Source organism: Perognathus longimembris, chromosome 7, assembly GCF_023159225.1.
Source record: "Perognathus longimembris pacificus isolate PPM17 chromosome 7, ASM2315922v1, whole genome shotgun sequence".
NCBI classification, from domain to species: domain Eukaryota; kingdom Metazoa; phylum Chordata; class Mammalia; order Rodentia; family Heteromyidae; genus Perognathus; species Perognathus longimembris.
Genome location: NC_063167.1, coordinates 79,669,909 through 79,696,775, shown reverse-complemented (window position 1 = coordinate 79,696,775; position 26,867 = coordinate 79,669,909). Strand labels below are relative to the sequence as shown.

At 35.4% G+C, this 26,867-nt stretch overlaps 1 protein-coding gene across 3 annotated transcripts in view; it reads left to right on the top strand.

Annotated features, from left to right (window-relative positions):
- The window catches only part of Dpyd (dihydropyrimidine dehydrogenase), a 706,501-nt gene that overhangs the window by 44,256 nt on the left and 635,378 nt on the right, over positions 1 to 26,867 (top strand). For all 3 annotated transcript variants that reach the window (XM_048352019.1, XM_048352018.1, XM_048352017.1), the window contains exon 2: positions 4,963 to 5,045. In XM_048352019.1, the coding sequence (XP_048207976.1) occupies positions 5,041 to 5,045 (5 nt within the window). In that variant the 5' untranslated portion in view covers positions 4,963 to 5,040. The remainder of the gene's footprint in view (positions 1 to 4,962; positions 5,046 to 26,867) is intronic.

The following is a 26,867-nucleotide window of genomic DNA, read 5'->3' as shown; positions in this document are numbered from 1 at the left end:
CCCTCCCCAAGTTGTAAATTTCATTTCCAACATAGTGTCTTGTGAATATTGCTCTTGCATTGGTTCACCCTTTGTCCTTTGTCTCACCATTTTGTGATTCCCCTTCCCTTCCCCAAGTGAGATAAATGTATACGCAAGACATAGGTTGCCAGATTCAAAAATAGGGAGAACATGGGATAAACTAAAGGAAAAAAAGGAAATAATATATATGGTACATTTTTTTAAAAAGAGAAAACAAAAATCTTTTGTTTCCATTTTCTGGTGCGCATTTGGATTAGCATCGTTTCATGTGGTCATAAGTACATAGCTATTGATCTATTGTGCTCCTTTGCTATAACTATCATAGACATATACTAATTATTACAGATGAAGGAAACCATGAAGTCTATGTTTCTTTGGGTCTGGCTCACTTCACTTAATATGATTTTTTTCCAGGTCTTCCTATTTCTGTATGAAAGGTGCAATGCCATTCTTTCTGATGGAAGCATGGCATTCCATTGTGTATATATAACACATTTTCTTGATTATTCATCTACTGAGGGGCATATGGGTTGGGTACACATAAATTACACTCTACTCCTACCATGTATGAGAGCTGAAATCTTAAATATTTCAAATAGAGCAAAGTATGATATTTTGACTTAGAACATGAAACTATAAATTTATTCTTCACTCTTAAAGATGTGTAATATGTAAATAGCACTTTATTATTTAGTGTATATTTTACATAAAAGTGGTCTCATTTAACTTAATCCTAGAATTAAAAGTTTGAAGAGTCGATATTAGTACTTTGCTTTTATTACCTTTTTGGTACTCTCATTTTATGAAAATATACTTGCAAATTGAGATGCTTGGGATTTTTCCTGAGAATGTATAAACAGTTCAATTGAAAAATTGAAACTCAAAACATATTTTCTCTTTCCACAGCTCCTACTACATTGTATTTCATTTCACTCTGACTCACAGATTCTCCTAAACACACAGCCTGATTGTAAACTGGCCACCATTACTGGAATGACATTAGCTAAATATGATTACTTCTTAATGTTCCCTGAAAGGATTAGGCTAGTTAAGACATACAAAAGGGAAAAGCAATTATCTATTGAAATATGAATCTCTTGATTCAAACTGGAAATTGTATCTTGATATTGAAATATTCATCTGGAATAAAAAATCTGAATACAGTAATTATTTCTTTGAATGCTATAGTTTTAAGCTGGTGTGTGTGTGTGTGTGTGTGTGTGTGTGTGTGTGTGTGTGTGTGTGTGTTTATTGCCAAAATTAAAACAATGTTGTCCCGGAGAAGTTCAGTTTGCCTAATTGAGTCATTCTTTTAATCATCCCAAACATATACAACACATGTGTGCATATGCACTATTTCCCCTCATTTTCCTTGCAGCATAATAAAACCCATTCTGTTAATTCATGTAAAAGTGCTATGAAGCATGTGACTTAAATTTTCTTCAGATTTTAAATTATGACATTACTTATGGCTTCTCTGTGACTGGTTACCCTTCCATGATATCTCCCTGAATGTCCTCCAGAAGTTAGTACGTTCTCAGCTTCCAACTGCCTGAGATTTACCATTGTCACTCGGTGTCACTAACATATGGCAGTGATTCTCTTCTCACTTGTTGTGGAATATACTCACCTTGTCCCAATTATCTTACTGTATTGAAGTAGGTGTGAAGTAATTTTTTTTGTCATTAATGTTGGTATCCAGTGAGTAGTATCGTATCTGATATTTAGTAATCCCTAAAAATACTGCATGAATAAAGGACTGTTTTTCACTTCTACCATGGAAATAGTTGACTTTATATCATAGTTTTGATTATTTAGAAAACAATGACATGATATAAGTGACAGTGGTTCATGCCTGTAATCCCAGCGTCTCTCAGGAGGATGAGATTTGAGGATTGAGGTTTAAAGTCTGCCTGGGCAGGAAAGTCCATGAGACTCTTAACTCCAATTAACCAAACAACCAGAAATGGAGTCATGGTTCAAGTGGTACACAAATAGGCAAATAGGCAAACAGGCCCTAAGTTCAAGCCCCAGGACTGTCAGGAACACACACACACACACACACACACACACACACACACACACACAGAGAGAGAAAGAGAGAAAGAGAGAGAGAGAGAGAGAGAGAGCACGCACTTGGGAACTGCATAAGAATGTTGCAACAGAGTATAAGACAAGACACTGAAATGGTAAAGTCTATCCTAGTGTCTCTACTGCCTTTGTGCACTTAATCTAAACAAAAACAAAAACAAACAATCACTTTAAGGACAAAATTTTAAACATTAAACCTCATTTTTTCTCCTATAGCTGAATTGATGGCTCTCTATTCTTTCTAGATTGTGATCAATTTAAGGTCTCATGTTGTTGCTTTTAAATTTCTCTGCCAGTTTTGTTGCCTGACATAGTAAATTTTGAAGATTTTTATTTTCTTTTTTGAATTGAAATATAATTAACTGGAATTTTTGTTACTTAATAATTCTGAGACTGAAGTTCTTATAGCTATGCCATTAACTCTCTGTGACCTTTCATTTATTAAAATTACTAGTTTATTAAATTTAGTAATTTATAAATTTTGTATTCAATTTATTTAGTTTTAGATGTAATTGTTTTCCAAGAGAAATGCAGTCCCATGGAAATTAAGTTGTATGTAAATATCAGTGGTTTATTATTTAATTATTTAATCTAGCTTTTGTTCTTTTAAGCTTCTTTCTAGTTCAGTTCACCACAGGAAGATATCTGGTTGAATTTTGTTATTGTTTAGTAGGGGTAATTCAGAAATGTTGTTTAAATTTTTTCAGCATTCAGAAATAGTTGCATGTTATTTTTCTTTCATGTTGTTGACATTATACTCATTGGTTTTATTATGGCTTTATGCAATCCTTAACATGATGAAATATAGCACACTATAAAATTTATCATGGTTCCATCTGCTTCCATCCTGTTTACTTTTTATGTGATCCCAACCAATCTGGTCCAGTCCTAGTCAGGTTCAGCTGGTTCGATCATATTTGATCTGGTTCTGAACATTCATTATTCAAGTTGGCTCAGTCAGTCTCATCCAGCTCAAATTTGCCCTCTTGCTTATAAACTTGGTTCAATGAGTTTGAGCTGATTTCATCCAGTATAACCAGGGTTTGTTTATGCAGCTAAATCTGGTTTCATTCACCTTGAACTGGATTGAATTGGTGTCATGTGGTCCAAACCCATTTCTACTAGTTGAAATCAGATTAAAACGATTCCGTTTGTTTTCATGCACTTTAGTCTGCTCTTTCTGGCCAAATTTACCCGATCTGATTTAGTTTTCTCAGTTTCTGTTTCCATATGGCCCAAACAGCCCTATTAGTTTCAACTAATTACATCAGGTTCAGACTGGTTGAAACTGATTTAAACCCGTTTAGTTCAAGCCGTTAGTTCAAAACATGCTTGAACCAAATGAAACAAGTAAAACTGATTTGAATTACATGAAACTAGGTTACATGGGTTAGATTACACAGTTTGGCCTTGATAAAACTAGCTTTGATAGTTTGAAGACAGCTCAAACTGGATCAACTGGTTGGCAGCAGATTGAGCCCACTCTAATTCTGCTGGAAGCAATTCAAACTGGTCTGGGCTGGCTCAAACCAATTTATGCCTGAATGAACTGAAGCTACTTTGAATCACTGGAAACTCGTTTGAATAGCTTGAGAACAGTTTGAACTAGTTTGAACCTATTTTAACAAGATTAAACTAGTCATATAAAATTGGATAAAGCCATCAGAATAACCAGAGAGAGGTGGATACATCGAAATTAGCTTGCTCAAATCGGTTCAAGTTGTAACTGGTTTGAACTCGATGAATCCAGGATGGAACATCTAATGGTTCAAACTGGATCAACTAGGGCTGGGGATATAGCCTAGTGGCAAGAGTGCCTGCCTCAGATACACGAGGCCCTAGGTTCGATTCCCCAGCACCACATATACAGAAAACGGCCAGAAGCGGCGCTGTGGCTCAAGTGGCAGAGTGCTAGCCTTGAGCGGGAAGAAGCCAGGGACAGTGCTCAGGCCCTGAGTCCAAGGCCCAGGACTGGCCAAAAAAAAAAAAAACAAAAACAAACTGGATCAACTAGCAGAAGCTGGATTGAATTAATGAAAAACAGATCGAGTGGCTCCAACCAGATTGAACTGGTTCAAAACCAGACTGAATTGGTTGAAAACAGATGAAACAGTTTCAATCTGGTGGTTGAAATCTATTTGAATCTTTTCTGAACCAGTCCAAATTAGTTTAAACAGTTTGAGCAGAGAAATTTAGTACAGTGACACTATTATATTTTTTAAACTGGAAACATTTATAAAATTTTAATGGCTTAAGATATCTTTAATCATTTTAATAATTTATGCACAACATAATTTCTCATTTTCAAGAATTGACCTTTTTCATCTTCAGATAAATATATTCATATAAGCATATACAAGTTGTTAAAGTATTAATTATAAAATTTGACTTTTTTTGAAGTTTTGTTATTGCATTATACTTGGGTTCTGTCTTCCAATCTTAACAAATGCTAACTTACTTAGAACAAGATAATTATAACATATCATTCATAGTCGTTTAAAACTTTAAGTTTCTCCTTTGAATATAAATTGGCTTTGAGATATTTGAGATCATTTAGAGAACTAATGCTATTTCCCTGCAAAACCATAGAAAATTTATATTTGTATAATACTCATTTTTTTCATCAATTTTGAAAAATTGATAAAAATGCTGACATGACAGCTGATAATTTTTAGTTTGATGCTGTTAAATTCAACTGTCAATTTTAATGAATCCTAGCCAATTACTGTGGTTTGCATATTTTTCATGAGTGCATGATCAATATAATCAATTACAGTTTTACATAATTGCATAGATGTAAATTTTTTCCAGGATGTTGGAGGATTAATGCAATTATTTAATGTGTTGCAGAATTGTGAGAAGCTAGAGAATAATTTTGATGACATCAAGCACACAACTCTTGGTGAGCGAGGAGCTCTCCGTGAAGCAATGAGGTAAGTCTGGGTCACCATAGCAACCGTCACAGATGTGGTAAAGAAAAAGTCATTCTTCATTATTGGGGGAACAAATGAGTTCATTGCCACCATTCAGCGCTGTTCTCTAAGGTATTAATTTGTCAGTGGAGAGACTTCCCTGGAGGCTGTACTTTGGTTTTGAAGCTGCATAAATGTTAAGCCTCAGTGCACCGTAAAAAAAATGTAAATGTTTAATTTGTTACTTAAAATGCTTAAAGGGTGTCTTGTTTTATATTTATACTTAAGTGTGTGACTGAATGAAAACTATTATTCATCTAAATTCTGCTGATATACACAAACACACACAATGTGCAATGGTGGCTTTCCTGTTGTATACTATTTTCTCCTAATTAATATTTAATTTAAAAAGAAGTACTTAAATGTCATCTTCTATTAGATTTTATAGGATTAATATTCAGATATTTTTAAATGATTCACATTTTTTCACAATATCACAATGCATATAATTAACTTCTTTTCAAATACAGTGGTCTGTAATGAGCCTGGTGTATCTTTTCCCTTTATTCATTTGATATTCTTACTTTAAATATATTTCTGAAGACTCTCCAGATATGCTGCCTTTTAAATAACTTTTACTGAAGCATTTTTGAATTCCACTTGATATGAAACAAGAGACACTTACTTTACTAGAGATTAAAAATATGGATAATAAAACCCAGCATCCTTAGATCAAGAAATAACAAATGCTACTAGTCTTAAAAGTTTTGCACTTAAAGTATTGAGTAGTATAATTTGTAATATTAATGTAAGGAAGTATAGATTTGTCTTTACTTATGAAACTAAAATTAATTATAAAATTATATCTTTTAGACCTTTATGCTTTAAATTTATTAAGTAAGAGAAAGGACAAACTAAGAGACTCCTTCGTGATGTAGATGCTGTTTTGTTATTGCTCGCATGGTTACCATATACTTTAGTTTAGAAGCTGCTTTCATTTAGTAACCTCCCTTTTACCATGCAAGCAGCAGGAGAAAGTAATTAAATTTAATAGAAGCTGCCCTCATTTTGAAGCCACTTCTATTTAAAACCGCAGGGGGAGGTAATTAAATTTAATGGAAACAGTGGCTTCTACACAAAGATACATGGTACTTCTGTATAGATGATTATGATGTCACAAAAAGAGGAATAATATATTACTAGCACTGAGAAATTGCCAGCTGGAGTGAGGAAGCTTATTTTATTGTTAATGTCTTTACTAACAAAAAATAAAGATGGTAAAACAAAGCTGAGTACACAATACAGAATTTATATCTATATAAATTGTCATTTTCAGGAAGTGTAAGTTACTGAAAATGGTCATAAAGTTAAAAAATAAGGTATGTAATGTCTTGTGGAAAAGGCTAATGAAGAAATTATGAATGGTTCTGTTGTCCCCTATAGCCTTTATTCTCTAAAACTACCATGCAGTTATAAATTGAACACATCACTGTTTTGTAATGCTCATAATGATAATTTTTAGTACATTAAATGTGCATAGCAGTATTTGTTTAGAAATCTACAATTATCTTCTGTATGTGTTATTCAGAAATAAATGCATACACAAGCAGGAAGACAAAGCAGCTCCCAGCTCTCATGTTTAGGATGAAAGAACCAAAAGCCAAAAGTGTACAGAGAGAAGGGACAGGGGACAGTGCCAGTGCAGGTGGCCTTGCGTGAGGGAAACAAAATGAAGGAAAACATAGAGTTAGTGCAGGAAGTTTTTCATCAAATAACAACCAATTGCATTAAACTGTATGTGAAGAGATGATTAAACTCTACCAAGTTTTGGACCACATGCCATTTTAGAGTAATCTGGGAACTTGTGATTTCAAAGAAAAATCAGAAATGAACTGATGAGAAAAACACATATTAATTACCCAGTTGGTAAACATTTCAACCACCCATGCTCTTAGATTAAGGTTGTAGCCCACACAATTTAAATCAGAATATAATTGAATGACTGTGAAATACACTTTATTATATAGGTTTCCCTCTTATGCACTCATGCACACATACTTACACACTCACACAATTTGTTAGAAATGCCTGGGTTCACTCACCACCTTGAAATGTAACAAATAACATTCAACAATTTAGTAGATTAGGGCTGGGAATATGGCCTAGTGGCAAGAGTGCTTGCCTTGTATACATGAAGCCCTGGGTTCCATTCCTCAGCACCACATATATAGAAAATGGCCAGAAGTGACGCTGTGGCTCAAGTGGCGGAGTGCTAGCCTTGAGCAAAAAGAAGCCAGGGAGTTCATGGCCCAGAACTGGCCAAAACAAAACAAAACAAAAACAAAAACTAAAAAAACCCCAACAATTTAGTAGACTGAAGTTGGGCTTCTTTTGCAGAGAGTAGGTGGCAAGAACATAGCCTTTCTTTTTTTTTTTATATTACACACAACATTTATTTATTTATCATGAAATCTCTTTAAGCTAACAAAGTACAAAGTTAAATATGATTAAAATAAGGAATAGAAGAAGGTAGACCATTAAAATGCAGGAAAATCTCTGAACCTATCTCTGAAATTCTAATGTACCCACTGCCTTACATATGAAACTGTAACCCCTCTGTACATCACTTTGACAATAAACAAGTAATGATTCAGAAAAAAATAAAAATAAAATGGGACAAAAAAAGAAAAAATGTAATTGAAGCAAATGCATAAATTTATCATGGAAAATAAGATTAGGCCCCAGGAATGCTAAGCAATGCTGCTTTGAATCCAGAAATAAAAACAGAAAAACAAAAAAGGAAATAGACAATAGAATTGAAAGGTTTTGTAGCCAAGAAAGAAACTGTTTCATATTCTCCCCAATTTTTTAAGGTGCTCTTCCTAAAAGTTTATTTGGGTGATCTGGGTGCTAGTGGCTCATCCTTCTAATTCTAGGTACCCAGATGAAGAACATAGCCTTTCTTTATGCGTCAGATTCTGTGAACAAGGAAACAAAGCAACTTTTGTTCATATGACGAAAAGAACAGTGCACAAAGGAAAATGCATTGTTAATTATGATCATGAAAGATGATATGAAAGATGTCTAGACCATAAATAAAATCCATAGGGATGGTAAAAAAACAAACAAACCTGACTTAGGGGATGGATAATATTGCAGAAGTAGAAGATTTTCACAGATTGGAGTTGAGCAAGTCAACAGATGCCAGATGCCCTCAGAGACTGTAAGTGGTCTGCTGAGATGCACAGCAGATTTATGTTGTGCCCACCCTGGGGCTTAAATTTAAGGCCCTTCCACAGAGCTTTTTAGCTCAAAGCTACTGCTCTACCACTTGAGCCCCCCAACTCCACTTCAGCCTTCTGATGGTTAATTGGAGATGAGAGTCTCATGGACTTGCTTGCCTGGGCTGGCTTTGAACTGTAGTCTTCAGATTTCAGCCCCCTGATTAGTTAGGACTGCAAGTGTGAGCATCACTACTCAGTGACAGCAAGATTTTTCAAGATTGTTTGACAGCTTATTGTATCACAAATCTGGTAGAATAAGGACCTGCTTTATACGCTGTGACTTGTTGAGAGGAAATGGAGAAGGTTCCTGGGGCTAGTGGTAAATTAGGATCTTAGAGCTGAGGAATGGATCAAAAGAAGTGTCTAAGTAATTTGGCAAAGGTTTTTGGCCAAGGTTTGTTTTCAGGAAGATGGTTGAAAAAAGTATTAGTCAACATATTCTAGAGACCAGTTACATATAGTCTACTCTGCTCTGAGAGTACTTCTTTCAATGTACTTTATATATTTGCATGAAAGCAGAACAATGACACCTGTTGAGGCTGTTTTAAGAAGAGGGAAAATGGATGAGGGAGAATGATAGGCTTGAATTTGAACTGGGCTTATGGTTTGTGTGTGTAGAAAAAATCACAATGACTACCCTTTCTACAACTTACATAGGCTAATAAAAATGTAAAGCAAAATTTTATTTCAAGGAGTTCCTAGTTTTCCAGGATAAGCATGACAGCCATAAGTATAAAATGAGGAAAGTAATTTTATAGCTCTCTAGATTTGGAGTAGTGGAGAAAATACAATGTAGGGGCCAAGGCTATTCTTTTTCATTTGTTGAATATTTATTGGGTTTCTGATATCTCAGATGATGAGATTATAAATATGAATTATACTTCTCCTGCACTCAGGGAGCAAGTAACCTAGTGGAGGAGACAGGAAAATCAAAGTAATCTAGTGAAGGAAATAGTTCAGAAAATCAACTTCTCCATGTAAAGGTCCAGGGGTCAATACTTGAGTCTTATCCCTGGTCTTCATGGCCTCTGGGTATCTGCTGTCCTGACCCTCAGATGGCACAGTGCATCAATTTGAGCATCTTCTTTTTTGGGCTTGATTTCTTTGTTAGTGGGAAGATGGAATGGCGTGGGGCAGAACTGGTTTACATGTGAAAATCCATATGCTGTGGCTTTGGTGCTGGGGCCTTTTACTCACTGGATATGTCTTGATTACCGGGAGTGTATCTATGAGCCTAGAGAGATGACAGGTTTTTTTCACTTGCTTGCTTGTCTAACACCACATCTACTCTCTCCTCCTGTGCATTCTTTGCTGAGAAAAACCATCTGAACTGTAGCCACTCATATCACATTAATTTTAAGTAAAAAATTAATTAAAGATGAAAACGAACTATTCCATTTTTCAATTTCATGAGCCACAATTGTGTTTGGGGGCCTTAGTAATCATTGTTGCTGAAGGCTGTTCTACTGAGTGGCAGGGACAATTCTTTTATCATACTGAGAGGTCTGCTCGGTCCTGCTCTGAGATTCTCCAGGAGCCACTGTGGCTTGGAACTCTTCTCTCCACTAAGTCCTTTGACTTTTAGGTGTACAGGATTACAGTCCATCATTATTTTTTTTGGATAAGGCAATCAAATTTTAAATCCCCGAATGTGTACATTTCTGAAACACATTTTCCTAAGCTGTTTATCTTCATTTAGATTTCACAGTCTATTCTTGAACTTGTCTTCCCATGACTAAAGGATATCAAAATATTGACCAGTCCCAAATATGCAATTTAACCTTCACTTTTTTTTGAATTGTAGAATTCTATTTTTCCATTGATCATTTCGCATACTGATTGACCTTCACAATATCAAATTTAACTGAAAATCAAAATCTTCAATACTGCTTTTCTTTTTTCTCTCTACCTCTGTTAATGTACTCATTCAGTGAAACATATTCCAGAGAAGGATGTGATGCCCTGAATATTGCCTGTAGCAGGGATTCTGGCTCAGGGATTCACATCTGAGGTCAAGGGAGGCATAAAGAGGTGTCTAAAAATGAATCAGGACCAGCCAGGAAAAGAGTGGATGAGATGACAAAGAGTTGAGCAAGGAATCTGCCATGCTTTTCTGTTTTGCTAAACATTCTGTAATGGATATATAGTTATAAGAACTAAGAAAATAATGACATGAAGCCAAAACAACATAAGTGAACAAAACATGAAATGAACACTAGATTAAACATATGAATCAAAATTTGGGGTACAACTGTAATTTCAGGTAAATTATTGCTTTTTAACTATACTTTCTACTAAAGTATTATTAAGACATCAACAAATTGATACAGGCATTAGGATAATGTAAGAGAACACTTTATATCTTATGCAATTGTAATTCATAATTATACATTTATTATAATAATATGTTTATTAGAATTTATAATTAAACAAGACATAGCATTATAATCTATATACATTATTTTCTGTTTATGGTGTATAGTACTTAATTAAAATACTTTTATTTTGTTCCCGCATTGGGACTTGAACTCAGGGTCTGGGCTGTTTCTTTGAGCTTTTCTGCACAAGGCTGGTGCTCTACCATTTGAAGCACCATTGCACTTCTGGTCTTGTGATAGTTAATTGAAGACAAGTAATCTCATGGACTTTTCTTGTCAGAGTTGTCTTCAAACTGAGATCATCAGATTTCAGCCTTATTAGGAGTTAGATTTATAGACATCAATCACCAGTACCTGGAAAGAAGTATATATTGAACATAAGTTTTTAAGACGTGCTTTGGGATATTCAATATGAAATGTGAATTGATAAGATTGATGGGTAAGACTATGTGTCCTCAAGTTGTACTTTTTGAGCACCAACTATACTACTTAGAGAATAGACTGTTATTTGTAGAAAAGAGCTGTTATTATTTACAATATTATTGGTAAACTAGCAGGACATAACAATTCTGAAACCTGGTTAGTTTTTTGTTTTTTTATTTTTTTATTTTTCCTCTTCTTTTCTCCTGGCTGTATCACGTGTTTAGGATTTTGTCACTAGATGGCGATGTTGTGTTTCACTGTTTGCATTTGCTGACTTTTTCTCCGGTGGTTTGTGTAATCATGTTTATAGGTGTGTCATAAGCTCAGCCATCTACACGGAGTTAAACATTAAAGTATCCATGTCAATGTGGAAACTAGATTTTTGGCAGATATCTTTTTTAACTATTACTTGAGTCCAAAGGTTATAAGAGCTACAATGTGCTTGTAACTTTACTCTCAACCCAGAGACTTTTAACATAGGAGTATAAATTTTCATTTAAATGTCTTTTAGAAAGGTTGAAGTCTAGGGAGATAGATTATAAGATACTTTGTTTTGTTTTTTGCCAGTCCTGGAGCTTGAACTCAGGGCCTGAGCACTGTCCCTGGCTTCTTTTTCCTCAAGGCTATCACTCTACCACTTGAGCCACAGTGCCATTTCCAGCTTTTTCTATGTATGTGGTGCTGAGGAATCGAACCCAGGGCTTCGTGTATACGAGGTGAGCACTTTACCACTAGGCCATATTCCCAGCCCCTCTAAGACACTTAACCCGGGTATTTTTCAGCATTTTAAATGTATCTCATGTAAATATATCACCTAAATTTACTTTCCCTCCTGGGTTAGTAACCAGTGGAACAGGAAATGATTATCTTTTGATCTAAGTATTATTTTGAATTTTGATAACTAAGGTAATAGAAATTGTTTTATTTGTTTATTATTTTGCAACCCCTGTTAGACATAATGATTAAGCTACTACTGTTGTTGTTTTTGTTTTTGTTATTAGTCATGGGGCTTGTACCCAGAACATGGGTGCTGTCCCAGAGCTCGTTTTTGCTCAAAGCTAGTGCTCTACCACATTTCCTGGTGGTTGACTGGAGTTAAGAGTCTCACAGATTTTCTTGTCCAGGCTGGTTTTGAACCATGATGCTCAGATGTCAGCTTCCTTGATAGCTAGGCCTAGGATTACAGGTGTAAGCCACCAACGCCTGGTTTAGTATTGATATTTTAAAAAATTAATATTCCAGGGCTAAGAATGTGTCTTAGTGGTAGAGTGCTTGCCTAGCATGCATGAAGCTGTGGATTCAATTCTTCTGTACCACATACAGAATAATATGAAGTGGTGGTGTGGATCAAGTGGTAGAGTGTTAGCCTTAAGCAAAAGAAGCTCAGGGACAGTGCCCAGGCCCTGAGTTCAAGCCTCAGGACTGGCAAAATAATGAAAAATAAAATATCCTATTAAAAATTAATATTCTTATAAGAGTTGGAGCAAAGTATTATCTCTATGAGGAATTTTGTTCATCTGAGTACAAGATTTAAAACCCAAGTACTTTTACTATCCTACTCAGTGGTTTTCTTAGAAATAAATGGATATTTGTATATGTGTAAGTATGTGTGCCTATATATACAATACCTATAATTATATTTAGGTTCATATGTGAATTAACACTTTACAATTTAATATAATTTGAAGTTGATTGTTTTTACTGTTTTATAACCTGCTATATAGAGTTTTCTACTCGCAGTCAAGGAAAGCTTGCAATGTCCCTGCATCTGGAATATGAATGAGTCCTACCACTAGCATTGCAAACAAGAAAGGACCTGTATAACAAGTCATAATAAGTTAAAGATACAGTAAGGGAGAGAGAAGACATCTTAAATATTTGATAGTGCTCAGTTGATTAATCAGTTCAGAAAATAAATATAAGGCTATAAGAAAAATTGAAGCTGAACTGAAGAATGCAATATAAAGAGAGAAAAGATGCATAAAATATATCTAGTAAAATCAATCCAGTATTTATTAGCATGAAGACAAACCTCTTATTTACATCCTGACTATATAAAATGACCAGTGATTATAGAAGATGTAACATTTGTAGCATATTTGTTTTTAAAATATTCCATAGTCAACATAAATCAGGAATGACCATGCAGGCACGTGTATTTTAACCATACCCAAAGTTATCTTCAGAAACCATGTGTTAATTCTTTTCCCTTCTAATGAAGTTTCTCAATCTACCTTCATAATGTTTTTCTTGAATTTTTTTTCACTAAATATATGAGCAGGAATCTTCTGAAGTTATTCTTCCCCAGTGAGTGAAGGACCGACTCCTTTGGGCAGAAGATTCTGTCTTTCTGTGTCCTCTTTCTTAATGAGAGGCAGGGATTGCTTTGTGCCCTGTGTAGTGTTTTGTTGGTGTTTTTTTTTTCTTTCTTAATTTTGTTTGTGTCACCTAACATGAGAATAAAGTAGTCAAATTGAATACCAGTAGAATTCTTGGAGTTGAAGCACATGAAAGGCCTATTATCAGTTTTGTAAATGGTGAGCATGTGCCTACTGAAATACAGCTCATCAGATATCTGCAGTTGTACGCAATGATGCAATCTGCATCCTTAATTTTATGCACATTGGGGAACACACATGTATGAACACACACATTTGCTCTCTCATCTGCTGCATGCATTAGGGTGCATTCCTTCACTCACCACAAGGATGATTTGACCTTCAATTTCAGATGGCCAATATAAAGTCCTACCGCTCTTGAGATCCATAATAGAAGAAACCAGAAGAGAAGAAAGTACCAAATTAATCACTATGAATGTATATTAAAATTCAGCATTTGCTCAGCAATAATATTTCTAGATTTTTAGACCAGTTTAGTAAAAATTGGCAAATATAAATTTCAAATTATATTAATTTAGTATTTTTTACAACTTCAAACTTACTAGGACTCAACTATGAAAAATATCTCTGCATAATTTAACAATCATAAATTTTGCAAGAGAGCAGCACAAATAAAATCAAGACTAGATTAACTTAACTTCTTATTCATAAAATGTTCACTAATCGGAGAATTTGTATGTTGAACATGGTGCCTTCTAGGTACTAAGCAGTGTTTACTTAAAGGCAGTATTTGTGGGGGAAAATAAAACCAAGAACCTACCCACCCCCAACTTAGAAATCAGTAATTGTTTTGTGTGAAAAATCCTTGACAACAACTTAGGTAAGAAGCATCAAGCAGGGGGCTGGGGATATGGCCTAGTGGCAAGAGTGCTTGTCTTGTATACATGAGGCCCTGGGTTCGATTCCCCAGCACCACATATACAGAAAAACAACCAGAAGTGGTGCTGTGGCTCAAGTGGTAGAGTGCTAGAAGCAAAAAGAAGCCAGGGACAGTGCTCAGGCCGAGTTCAAGGCCCAGGACTGGCCAAAAAAAAAAAAAGAAGCATCAAGCAGAGGTCAGGGGGAAAATCACATTTGCCCTTAATGTCAGGGTACAGGACCAGAAAGGAAGAGAAGGCATGCAGCTTTTGTTTTGCTACAATGAAAAGTACAGGCTAAATTGTTACTCTAGCATGCTTATCAGTTTAGATACAGACTTTGAATGAGCAATTAATAGCTAAAATTATTTAGGAGATAAAAATTGGTACTGTGAGGATTAGCTTTAATTTTAAGTATCCATAATTGAAGTGCCACATGATGATTTTAATGTTATGATAATCTTGTTAACAAGCTGTTGTGTATATACTATCATATTTTAATGTAGTTGCAAAGCTTAAGTAAACCATAAAGTAAATTGCTTTCTGAATCACGCTTTCACAAGTGGAAAATTAGTGGTTTACATGTTTTGAATATGTATTTTGTAATTATATTTGGCATTTTCTACAACTTAAGAATAATAGAATAGATTTATAGATAATAGACTATTGTTTATAAGCATATTAGCACTTTTGTTACTGCCAATTTTGATTAATTCAGGTATGCAACAACACATATGAAAATACAACAGCTTGTTCTATTGTTTCTACAAATTATTTCTTATGGAAGATATACGCTGGCATTTGACTATGATAGTTCTCGTTTATTACATATCCAGGTCATATTTATCAGAAAAACAATAGTTTTCTTTTACCCAACATTTACTTTTGAGGTAAAATGTGTCCCATTCTGAAAAATATTTAAGATATCTAGTCAGTTCCTTTAAAAAAAAAATCCTTGCTTTAGTTGACACAGAATGGTAATTTGATAATCCAAAGCACAAGCCAATCTTTATATATAAAGTATATATGTAGATATGTACTATATATGCATATACACATGCATATATACATATATATGCTGCACACGTGAATATATATACATACAGGCATGTGGATGTGTGTACATCTGTGTATTTCTACACAGATGTACACACATATAGATACACATATACGCATATTACTACACACATATACACATGTTTATATGTCTGTAAAGCTTATGCTTAGCTTTCTGGGCCTGGGGGCTCCAGAAGTTGCCTGTCATTTGTACTGAGGCAGTCCAGGCACATTCACAGACAACATGTGACTAACATGGCCCTGTTCCAACACAACTGGGTTTAAAAAATCAGACTGCCAGCTGGCTCAAACCCATGAGTTGTAGCTTGCTGACCTTCTGGCTGAGAATGACTGGATTGAAATCTATTAGAATCAATTTCCAGGCATTATTTGGGCACTTGATTAGATTTCGCAGTTGTCTGTGGTACATTAAAAATACTATGAAGCTCTTTTAATTTTATGAATCATTTTGACTACAGAAAATTGGCTTTAGTTTCATAAATCTCAGTTTCTAGGATATTTTGTGAAATCAATAAGCTGCATTTTAGAGATTGCTTATTCAAGTAATTGAGCATGATTAAGAGTTAACAAGATAATCTAGCTTATAAAATTACCAATGTGCAAACAAGATGAAGAACAGGTAGCAATGCCTCTGCATTAATGAGCATTCACTTGTGATGTTTATGGTTTCTATTTAAAATCTGAAATAATGACTGCAGAGCCAGCTATATTATGTAACAATGTAACTCCTTTCTTTTTTGACATTGCTTTTAACATTAGGTGGAGAGTCTTGATGTCCTGTCAGGTAGCGGTGTGATATTGATGGGGAAATATTGATTACAATATATTTTGCGGTCCATTATTTCAACTCCTTTTGTAAATTCTGTACTCATGGGACTATCTAAAGAAGCAGTTTTATTCAAAACTTCAATCACTAAAACACTGCTTGATAAACCAGTGAACAATCAACAGATAACTTTCTCTACAAAGAAGAGTTTTACTTTTTTTTCTTTAGGATGAAATATGGGATATTTTATTTCTCTCTTTCCTTCCCTTCTTCCCTCCTTTTTATTTTTTAAAAATATTTCTTGATTTGGAAGGAATTATTTGGTTCAGAAATTCCATGCATTGTTGCATATAAATCAGTCTTACTTTCAGTGGTTCTGGTGTGTGTGTGTGTTTGTGTGTGTGTGTGTGTGTGTGTGTGTGTGTGTGTGTGTGTTGGCTTGGAAAGGCCAAGGACATGGGGAACATAATCACTGTAACAGGGGTCATACTTCTTCCCCCTTTCAATATTTCTGTCTTGCAATTATATCTCCTCTCCTGAAACACAGAAGTCCCTCTCTTATACAGATATAAAATAGACTACTTGCATATTTACATATAGTCTATCTTAACATAAAAACCCTCTTGTAGATTTTCTTTGCCAGATACCAACCTAGATTTGCTTCTCATCCTCCAAACAGAATTTAATGGGAGAATCTCCTGGAACTATGTTTTTTTAACTCCAAGAGCATAATCTAGAATCTGTCTGATTCTCAGTTTCTCCTCCATGTTGTCCTTCCCTCTCCTCTGAACTGCTTGTTGTTTTCCTCTTTTCCACCTTTCTGGCAAAATCCATTTCCCACAGAACTGGAGGGAACTTCATTAAACAACAACAACCACTGTAATGTATCTTCCAATGGCTTCATATTTTACTGAAAATAAAATACATATTTCTCACTCCTACCCTGTCTTGCAGGTACCTTCATTATCCAGCATTGTCTTCTTTGTCAACCATGTTCCTGGATACTTTTAATCTTGTTCAAAAACCTCCTGCTAAACAGGCTGAAACTTCCTGTTTTTCTTGCCTCTCTGTCTAGCTTATGAACATCTTGCTTTCTTTTTGAAATCCCATTCTTGTAGTGATATCAACTTTGAAAAAAGAATCATGGGAAAAGTACTTGGGGCACATGGTATAAAGTTGGAGGAGTCAGAATTGGAACCTAGATTCCATTACACAATTCACTATTAACTGGGTGTTGGTGGCTCATGTCTGAAATACTAGATGTTCAGGAGACTAAGATTGCAGGATCCCATATGCCTGGGCTAGTTTGAAGTCTGCATTAGGCAGGCGAATCAGAGAGATTCTTATGTCGAATTAATCAGCAAAAAGCTTGAAGTGGAGCTGTGGAATGAATGGTAGGCCAACAGCCTTGAAGTAATAAAAGAGAAGTGAGACTTTGGGCCTTTGAGACCAAACCACAGTACTGGGACAAAAACAAAAAGAAATTTTTAGTTTTTTTTGTTGTTGTTGTTTTAATCAAAGCAAGGAGATACACATACCATGTTAGTACATTTTCTTAACGTAAAAACTGCATTAAAGAATAAAGTTGTAGGTATTTCATTAACTAATATAGATAATGATATATGTAAGTGAATACAAAATGCCTATTTAAGTGAACATATAGTTCATTTAAATGAATATAAAGTAAAAGTGTATACATATACTATACACATGTACATTATATAATATGCTATGGTATATTGTATTATAAAACATGATAGACAATACAGCATATATTATATAATATGTTTTATAATAAATCATTACATGTTTACATATAAATATGCTTAACATTGAATCCTACTTTCTTCTAGGGAGTCTGAGAAATTTAGTTTTATTTATCCCCTTTCCTAACGTTTATAGCCCTTTCCCATTTTTAGGCCCATTACTTTGGCTCGAGAATAAAATAAGGATATATGTAATTTTTTGTGATGATCATCCATAACACCACCTTTTAGTGGAGACAGGTGGTTTTGTGGGCACGCACAGGTAATCCTTTCAGTGGATATCTGTACTCTGTTTACAAACCAATTATCTTGCCTGTATCTTCCCATATCTTTCAGAAGAGTTTAGAGTAATCCTTTTTTCCCCTTTTTAGATGGGAAAGAAAAATGGTTTACAATAAGGTTAAATTACTTTCTGGTATTATATTTGTCATTGTCATATGGTTCCTTCATATTTCATGGTTTCCTTCAACCCCTCAGATGTTGTTCATAATTTCATATTCTGCAGAAACATTGTGTGAGACATTTCTCACCCATAAGTAAGAATCAGGTGGAAATCTAAATATCATCGATACAGATGTTTGGGGAATAATATTACTTGTTTGTTGTGAAACAAGCACACAGACCTTTACTTCTTTAAAGGAATTTACTATTTTTGTACATAATAAATGGTAAACAATTCCATATAAATAAAAAATATTCAATATTTTAAGAATATTGGGGCACTAGGTTGAGCCTAGCCTAAACAAATTTCAGGCTTCAAAACTTGCAGCCTCACAGGTATTTCCTGATATGGGACATCCTACAGACACCAAACAGGATGGTTTGATAGTCCAGGAGGTATCCCATACAATTCACACGTACTCAGGGTTAGATTCTACTTATGTGAGGTCATTGTAACAATTGATTTTCATTTCAGTTCTTCTACCAAGTCACCTGTATGTTTTAGGGATGTGGAAAAAATGTTTTCTCAGAAATATTTCTATAGCTAAATGCTTTAGGTTGTCCAGAAACATCTGGACTCTGAAACCTACAACCAGATGAGCAAAAAAAGAACATCTATACATATCTACATAATTGCATGCATATATTACGTTTTGCCTGCCTGTGGGTAACAATGCCCATATAGAGCAATCAAGCAATTTTAAATATGATGATGCATAGAAATAGTGGGCATAATTAAATTTACCAAGGAATTTCAAATAATCAAATCATCTCTGCTCTTGGAAACTTTCCAGATAATTACAGTTCAGGATATGATAAAGACACTTGTGCATTCATGTTCATTGCTGTACCATTCCCAATAACCAAGTTATGGAAACAGGCTACATACCCTACAATAATAGATGAGTGTATATAAAAGCAATGTGATACTTATGCACAATGAACTTTTACTAATCCATTAGAATGAATAAGACTATGATGTTTTCAGGGAAATTGATGGACCTAGAAGGAATCATGCTAAGTGAGGTAAGCCAAGCTCAGAGAAGCAAATGATGCATGTTTTCTCTCATACATAGAAGCTAGATTTAAAGTATAACTTGGAATGATAAACTGTACAAGATTATAGGCCTTCAGACACCCACAGCCAGATACTCTTAGGGGAGAAACACAAAGGTGTAACTTTTCTGAACATTTAAAATACTGTTTATCAAACCAACTCCAGGAAATGGAAACATGCGATTTTTATTGTTATTATAGTTTTTGGTGTTGGTGTATGTTTTTGCTTTAGAATTTTTCTTTTATTTTTTGGGGAGTGTCAGGGAGACTACAATAAGGGAGGGAGGAAGAGTAAACAAATGCAGTCAGCTATTCAGTATCCACTATGTGGAAAATGACCTAAGCAACTTGTCAGCAAGGATGAAAGGGGGAATCTTGGGAAAAAGGGGGTGACTTTGTCAAAAAAGCAAGCAAGCAAGAAATTTACTTACTACCTGACTTATGTAACTCTTTGGCACAACACTTAGTAATAACAATAAGGCTATATTGGGAATAGTAAAAAAGAGGAAATAATGATATTTTTTTCAAATTTTTATTATCCAACTGATGTACAGAGAGGTTACAATTTCATACGTTAGGCATTGGATATATTTCTTGTACTGTTTGTTACCTTGTCCCTCATACCCCCCTTCCCCCCTTGCCCTTTCCCCCCCTGAGGTGTTTTAAATATAAAGATCTAAATTTATGTATGATGTTACATGCATATAGTTCCAGCACTCTGAAGGCTAATGCAAAGGGATAATGAATTCTAGGCCAGTCTGAGCTACATTGCAAGACATACACATACAATCTCTCTCTCTCTCTCTCTCTCTCTCTCTCTCTCTCTCTCTCTCTCTCTCTCTCTCTCTCTCTCTCTGTTTGGTTTGTATGTACAATTAGACCTGATTATGATTTACCAAATATATGTGTATCACGATGTGTGTGTGTGTGTGTGTGTGTGTGTGTGTGTGTGTGTGCAAGTGTATGCATCAGTCCTGGGCTTGAACTCAGGGCCTGGCCTCTGTTCTTAAGCTTTTATTATTTTTTTTTAGCTCAAGGATAGTGCTCTACCACTTCTACCTGTTGAGCCACAGCTCCATTTCTAGCTTTATTTTTTTCTAGTTAAAGATAAGAGCCCCAAGGACTTTCCTTCCTAAGCTGACTTCAAACCTCAGTCCTCAGATCTCAGCCTCCTGTGTAGCTAGGATTACAGGTGTGAGCAGCCAGCAACTGGCATATATCAAGTTTTAATTTAAAATTTTAATTACTTTTTAAAGTTAATAACCTTAGGCTTTTTGTGATTGGCAATGAAAATGTTTTAGATCTTCCAAGGATTATTTAAAGCTAAGAATTTCAGTGCATATTACATTGCTTCAGGCTCCTCGTTGCTCATTTGTTTCACTGTCTGTCTACCCTGTAGTCATTATTACTTTTGCTCTTTATCCTCTGCTTTCTTCAGTGGGGAAGTTCCAACTTCAATGTTGTATACCTCCTTCTTATGATGACAGATGGTTTCATTGATTTACTCATACATTCTGTTTTCATGATTTTTTTATTTATTTGTTCACTTATTTTTTTCTTATTTATTGTCAAAGTGATGTACAGAAAAGTTACAGTTTCATACGTTAGGCCTTGGGTACATTTCTTGTACTGTTTGTCATACATTCTTGAGAAAACCTTCACCTCTTAGCAATTGTAGTTTGCCTAGTTATCCTGCATTCTCAGATCTTCAATAGCATTAAATGTGTGTTATTTTGGGAGGCTGATGGGTGGCATGTGACTTGCAAATTACATTTAGAATTTGAAATCTCCTAGCACAGTGTTTTGTTATGAAAGGCATGTGCTTGTTGCATATTAGCAATAATGTGATATGATCAGTGGAGAAGGAAATTGTTTTTATACTTCATTTCAGTTCATTTCAGGAAAATAACCCTTCACTTGTGTTTCTTTTGTCTAAAATATGGCAGGCTAGAAAGTGTTCACTCTGGCATTTTCCTTGCCTACATCCATTCATTTCTTTTGGTGACCTTATTCCTTCCTTCCTTCCTCTTTCCTTCCTTCCTTCCTTCCTTCCTTCCTTCCTTCCTTCCTTCCTTCCTTCCTTCCTTCCTTCCTTCCCTCCTTCCCTCCCTCCCTCCCTCCCTCCCTCCCTCCCTTTCTTCCTTCCATCCTCTTTCCTCTCTCCCCTCTCCACTCTACTCTCCTTCTTTTCTCTTCTGTCCTTTTTTTTCTCTCTTTCTCACTCTCTTTTTGGTGTTAGTATTGAGGCTTGAACTCAGACTCTGAATGTTGACTCTGAGCTATTTTGTTCAAGGATTGTGTTCTACCATGTTAGTCACAAATTTGCTTCTGGCTTTGTAGTGATTTGTTGTAGAGAAGTCTCACGAGTTTTCCTACCCTTGCTGGATTTGAACTACAATCCTTAGATCTCAGCCTCCTGAGTAGCTAGGATTACAGGCATGAGCCACCAGCGCCCAGCTTCATCTATTTCTTTTATGTTTATTTTCAATGTGTATGTCATTATTTTTTCTGTATCAACCTCCTAAATACCAGACACAGGCCTAAATGCTTTCAAAGGCAGCATCTCAGAACCACACTTCATTTGTTTTAACCTCTTAGTCTCTAATATTCCCAGGATTCTATTTTTATTTAATTTGTCCTTGGATTCAGTGTGATTTTTAGTAATCTCCTTAATACCTATGACTTATTTTTCAATTTATATTCTGTTTAAATCAATCAAGATGTAGCCATGTCATTGTTTGTTTAAGCACTTTTTTCTATTTGCCTTATGATATATTTATTTATGCATTGTTATTATCAAGTAGCTGAACAAAGGAATAACATTTCCAGAAGTCAATGAATACAACATTTCTTGGTCAGTGTCACTCATTTCTTGTTAGCCCACCTTTCCCCCTTTCTTTTTCTATTCTCAAGTTACATAGTTCATTTGTTTTAGCAAACTTGAGCAAATGCCAAATTAATTTTTTCAACACCATAACACTTTGTTTCAAAACCACAAGCAGTGGACTCTTCCAGTAATATGACCATATATTAATAAATATATCCATACATATATATCATTTACAATGAAATATTCCTATATAAATGGAAGAATCCACTACTTTGATAAGAATTAGTTATTAATTGGTCTCAATAAATAAGGAACAATTAAGTATAACTTGATCCTGTCAACTCAATTCAATGCTCAGAATTACAGGTTAAAAAATTCTATGAGAGAAAATTAAATTCATTTTAACTGAGCCTTTTATATGACCACTTAAACACTTTTACCTTTTGTAAAGTGTCTGTTTTTACAGCTAGAATATGCAACCTGTTATCTTCTAATTTCTTTAATTTCCTCTTCTCGGGAGAGAGGTCTATATCATTGAGTGTGCTACACCTGGATGAACACAATCAAATGACTGTAACATGGGAAGACAAATATTGGTGAGATTCTGTGGGGAATAGAGAAGCCAGATATACATTGTATGGTATGTCTAATTAAAGTTTAATGTAATGAATGTATGCATTTATTTTTCTTAATGACTTTGTGTCATATCTTAAAATCTGGAGACTTCACATATAATGAGTTTGGGAACACTGTTCTATAGGATGTGATTTGTGTGATTATACCTAATTGGTTTCTCTTTCTATTATAATATTCGCAACTGTGTGCCTTTCTGAGGAAATTTGATTTGTTTTCTGTGGAATAAAATCATGTGGGGCATTTCCAGCAGGATCATCAGTGAATACCACCAGAACTTTAAGAACAAATGCTATTTAAAGAAAGCTTTACATTGGATGTTAGGTCATGGAGAAAACAATTTATGTACACACACACACACACACACACACACACACACACACACAATGAACTCAGGGCCTGGACTCTGTCTCTGAACTAGAGTTCTGACATTGAGCCTCATCTTGACTACCAGATTTTTGGTGAATAATTGGATATAAAATTCTCCCAGACTTTCCTGCCTGGGCTGGCTTTGAATGGTGTTCCTGAATTTGCAGCATCCTGGGTAGCTTGGATGGCAGACATGAATCACTGGCACCCAGCTCATATGCTCTTTTTATCCCTCCTGGGTTTTGACATTTAATGGGAATTGAGGTGAAGAAAAATAACATAGAATAATGACAAAATTTGTTTTTTTTTGGTACTAAATATACAGTGACAAGGCATTTTATCACTCTTCAGAAATGTAATTTCTTTGCTATTCAGCAAGTTGTTCTAAAGTACCTCCCACTTAAAAACTATTTAAATGAACTTCATTACTTCAGTGAGCAAAATAATTCTAGTGCAAATTATTTTCACTTTAAAAATGATTATACTCTTTGGAATCTAGGAAAATATGCATGACAATTCCCAAGTATTTTCTTTTTTTTTTTTTTTTTTTTTTTTTTTTGCCAGTCCTGGGCCTTGGACTCAGGGCCTGAGCACTGTCCCTGGCTTCTTCCCGCTCAAGGCTAGCACTCTGCCACTTGAGCCACAGCGCCGCTTCTGGCAGTTTTCTGTATATGTGGTGCTGGGGAATTGAACCTAGGGCCTCGTGTATCCGAGGCAGGCACTCTTGCCGCTAGGCTATATCCCCAGCCCCAAGTATTTTCTAAAATACACTTTTCATTGATCCATGTCTGTATGTGTGTGCATATACACGCACATACCCATGCACAAGCATGCATGCATGGATGTGTGCATGAATACTAGTCCTGGGTCTTGAACTTAGGGTATGGGCCCTATCCGTAAGCTTCTTTTTCTCAAGGCTAGTGCTCTCCCACTTAAGACACAGCTCCATGTCAGTTTTTAATGAGTAGTTTATTGGGCATAAGAGTCTCTTTGATTTCCTCCCTTGGCTGGCCTTAAATCATATACCTCTGATTTCAAGCCTCCTGAATAGCTAGGATTATAAAACTGAGCCACTGGCACCTGGTGATCTCAGAACTTTTATCAAAGTAATTTGTTTTGGCAAGTAACGTAAAATATATTGGTAGCATAAAATCACCATAGACTATAACTCTAAAATAACAGTTTTCATGACAGGATTTCACATTTACTTTGTCTGCAAGTGGACTGATCTTCACCTTTATTACGTTTAATAATCAAGTATGAGAATCAACTTTATTAACTTTGAATGAAGCACATGCTATTTATACTTCTTTTAAATCAGATATGATTTTTTTTCCTAGAACATCGGTTGTCTCTCTGCTTTCATGTAGGCTCAACTTCATTGATATCAGAATAGAAGTTCTACCTTTATTTCCCTTGTCAAGATACACATTTAGTCAGGTTATTAAGAGTGATTGCCACTGCAAGACATCCTAATACACCTTTGCTGATAAATGTTCTAAACATTTTGCCTGTCGTGTTGCATTACTTCTTGACATTCAGTAATAATTCAGAAATTTTTATGTTATAGGTAAAGAAGAACATGAAGTGACAAAATTATTATAGCAACTGAGTGATATATTAGAGAGAAAAGTACTTCCTGTAGCGTAGTCCAATTACAAAATAGTAAAAGAGGAACAAGATGCAATAAAGCTTTCATTTTTTTCTACTTGTTTCAGTGAGTTTAACACAGCAGGAATTGTGGCCTTCCTCCTGGCTGGCTTGCCAAATCTGCATGCTGATATGTAACTCCAAATGGGAATTAGGTTAAAAACATTGCATGCAAGCTAATAACCTTAGCAACACAAACAAGATAATTATGCAGCTTTTAATATATTTAATTTGCTTTTTTGTAATGATTTCATACCTTTGGTTTGAGAGAAGAATGTATTCCTTTGAAAAGATTAATAAATTTCTATGTTGTGAAGCTGCAAGAACTAAGATGTGAATCATGTACAAATTGCCTTTTCCTGTATCAGTTTGTTGTTGTTGTTTTAAACAGATATTCCTTCCTTCCTTTCTTCTTTTCTTCCTTCTTTCCTTTCTTTCTTGTTTCATCCCTCTCATCTCCTTTTCCTTTTCCTCTCCTCTGTTCTTTTCCATCCTTCCCCTCCCTCATCCTTTCCACCTCCTATCCCTTCTTCTCATCTGGTATTGTTTTCCAGATGTTAAGAATTAGGAGGAGGGCTGGGAATATGGCCTAGTGGCAAGAGTGTTTGCTTCCTATACTTGAAGCCCTGGGTTTGATTCCCCAGCACCACATATACAGAAAACAGCCGGAAGTGGCGCTGTGGCTCAAGTGGCAGAGTGCTAGCCTTGAGCGAAAAAGAAGCCAGGGACAGTGCTCAGGCCCTGAGTCCAAGGCCCAGGGCTGGCAAAAAAAAAAAAAAAAAAGGATTAGAATTAGGATGATACATACCACAAAATATTGCTATAGGGTCTGATTTTTAAAGAATAACTTGAAATCAGAAATCGAGTATTTCAGTAATCTAGTATTTTTTGAAAGTGATATAGGCCCAAGGATCTGGGTTGTCTGCATTAGAAAGAACAGCCTCCTCTCCCTGCCAGGCACCAAATGGACCACCCCTGTAATCCTAGCTACTCAGGAGACTGAGATCTGAGGATCATAGTTCAAAGCCAGCATGTGCAGAAAAGTCCCTGGTGAGACTCTTATCTCCAATTAACCACTAAAAAACTGGAAGTGCCACTGTGGCTCAAAGTGGTAGAGTGCTAACCTTGAGCAAAAAGGCTCAGGGACAGTGCCCAGGCCCCTAGTTTGAGTCCCACAACCCCACAGGGATCCCTTGAAATTTTGTGGATAACTTTGATGACCCTTTTAAAGAAGAGTCTGAGCACTTGTGACACTAGAATGGGGATTTTTAACAATCATATGGGTCACTGTATAGTCTGTCACTGTGGATACTAAAGAAGGAGTTTATGCAGAAACTGAAGAGTCTTATCCTCTGAAAACTTGGTAGTTAATATTTGAGCAGAGGAAAGATTGTCTTAATCATTAGGGCTTCATTTGTTCATAATTAAATGGTTTTACAACCTGAAAAGAATGAACTGATGTCAACTGTCAGGATTGTGCTCTGTTCTAACTCCAGAGTTAACTGGCAAGCATTTCACTGCCAAGCTTTCTGAATTTCAAGTATGCGCAGCAAGACTGCATGCTTTTACCTCTCATTCATTCCTTAGCCCACTGCAATCTGGCTTCTTTGCCAGTTTTTTCTGGTTTTGCTATTACACATAGTGCCCTTTGCAAAGTGAAGGCTCAGGTGACATATTGAAGTATTTTAATTTTATTCATTTTGTGGTCGATCTAGCTTTCTTCAGGAGGAATTAAAGGAGATCTGTCGTATTAAGTTTGCATGAAGATTAGACAGCCTTGAGTAAGGCAATAAATGATAGTTCTTACTTTTATAAAAATAAATAAGTACAGAAATGGAAAGCATAACTAAACAGAGATGTGATATTGTGCATGGATAAAAAGTGAGTAATGGAAAAAAGGGGGGAACAATGAAA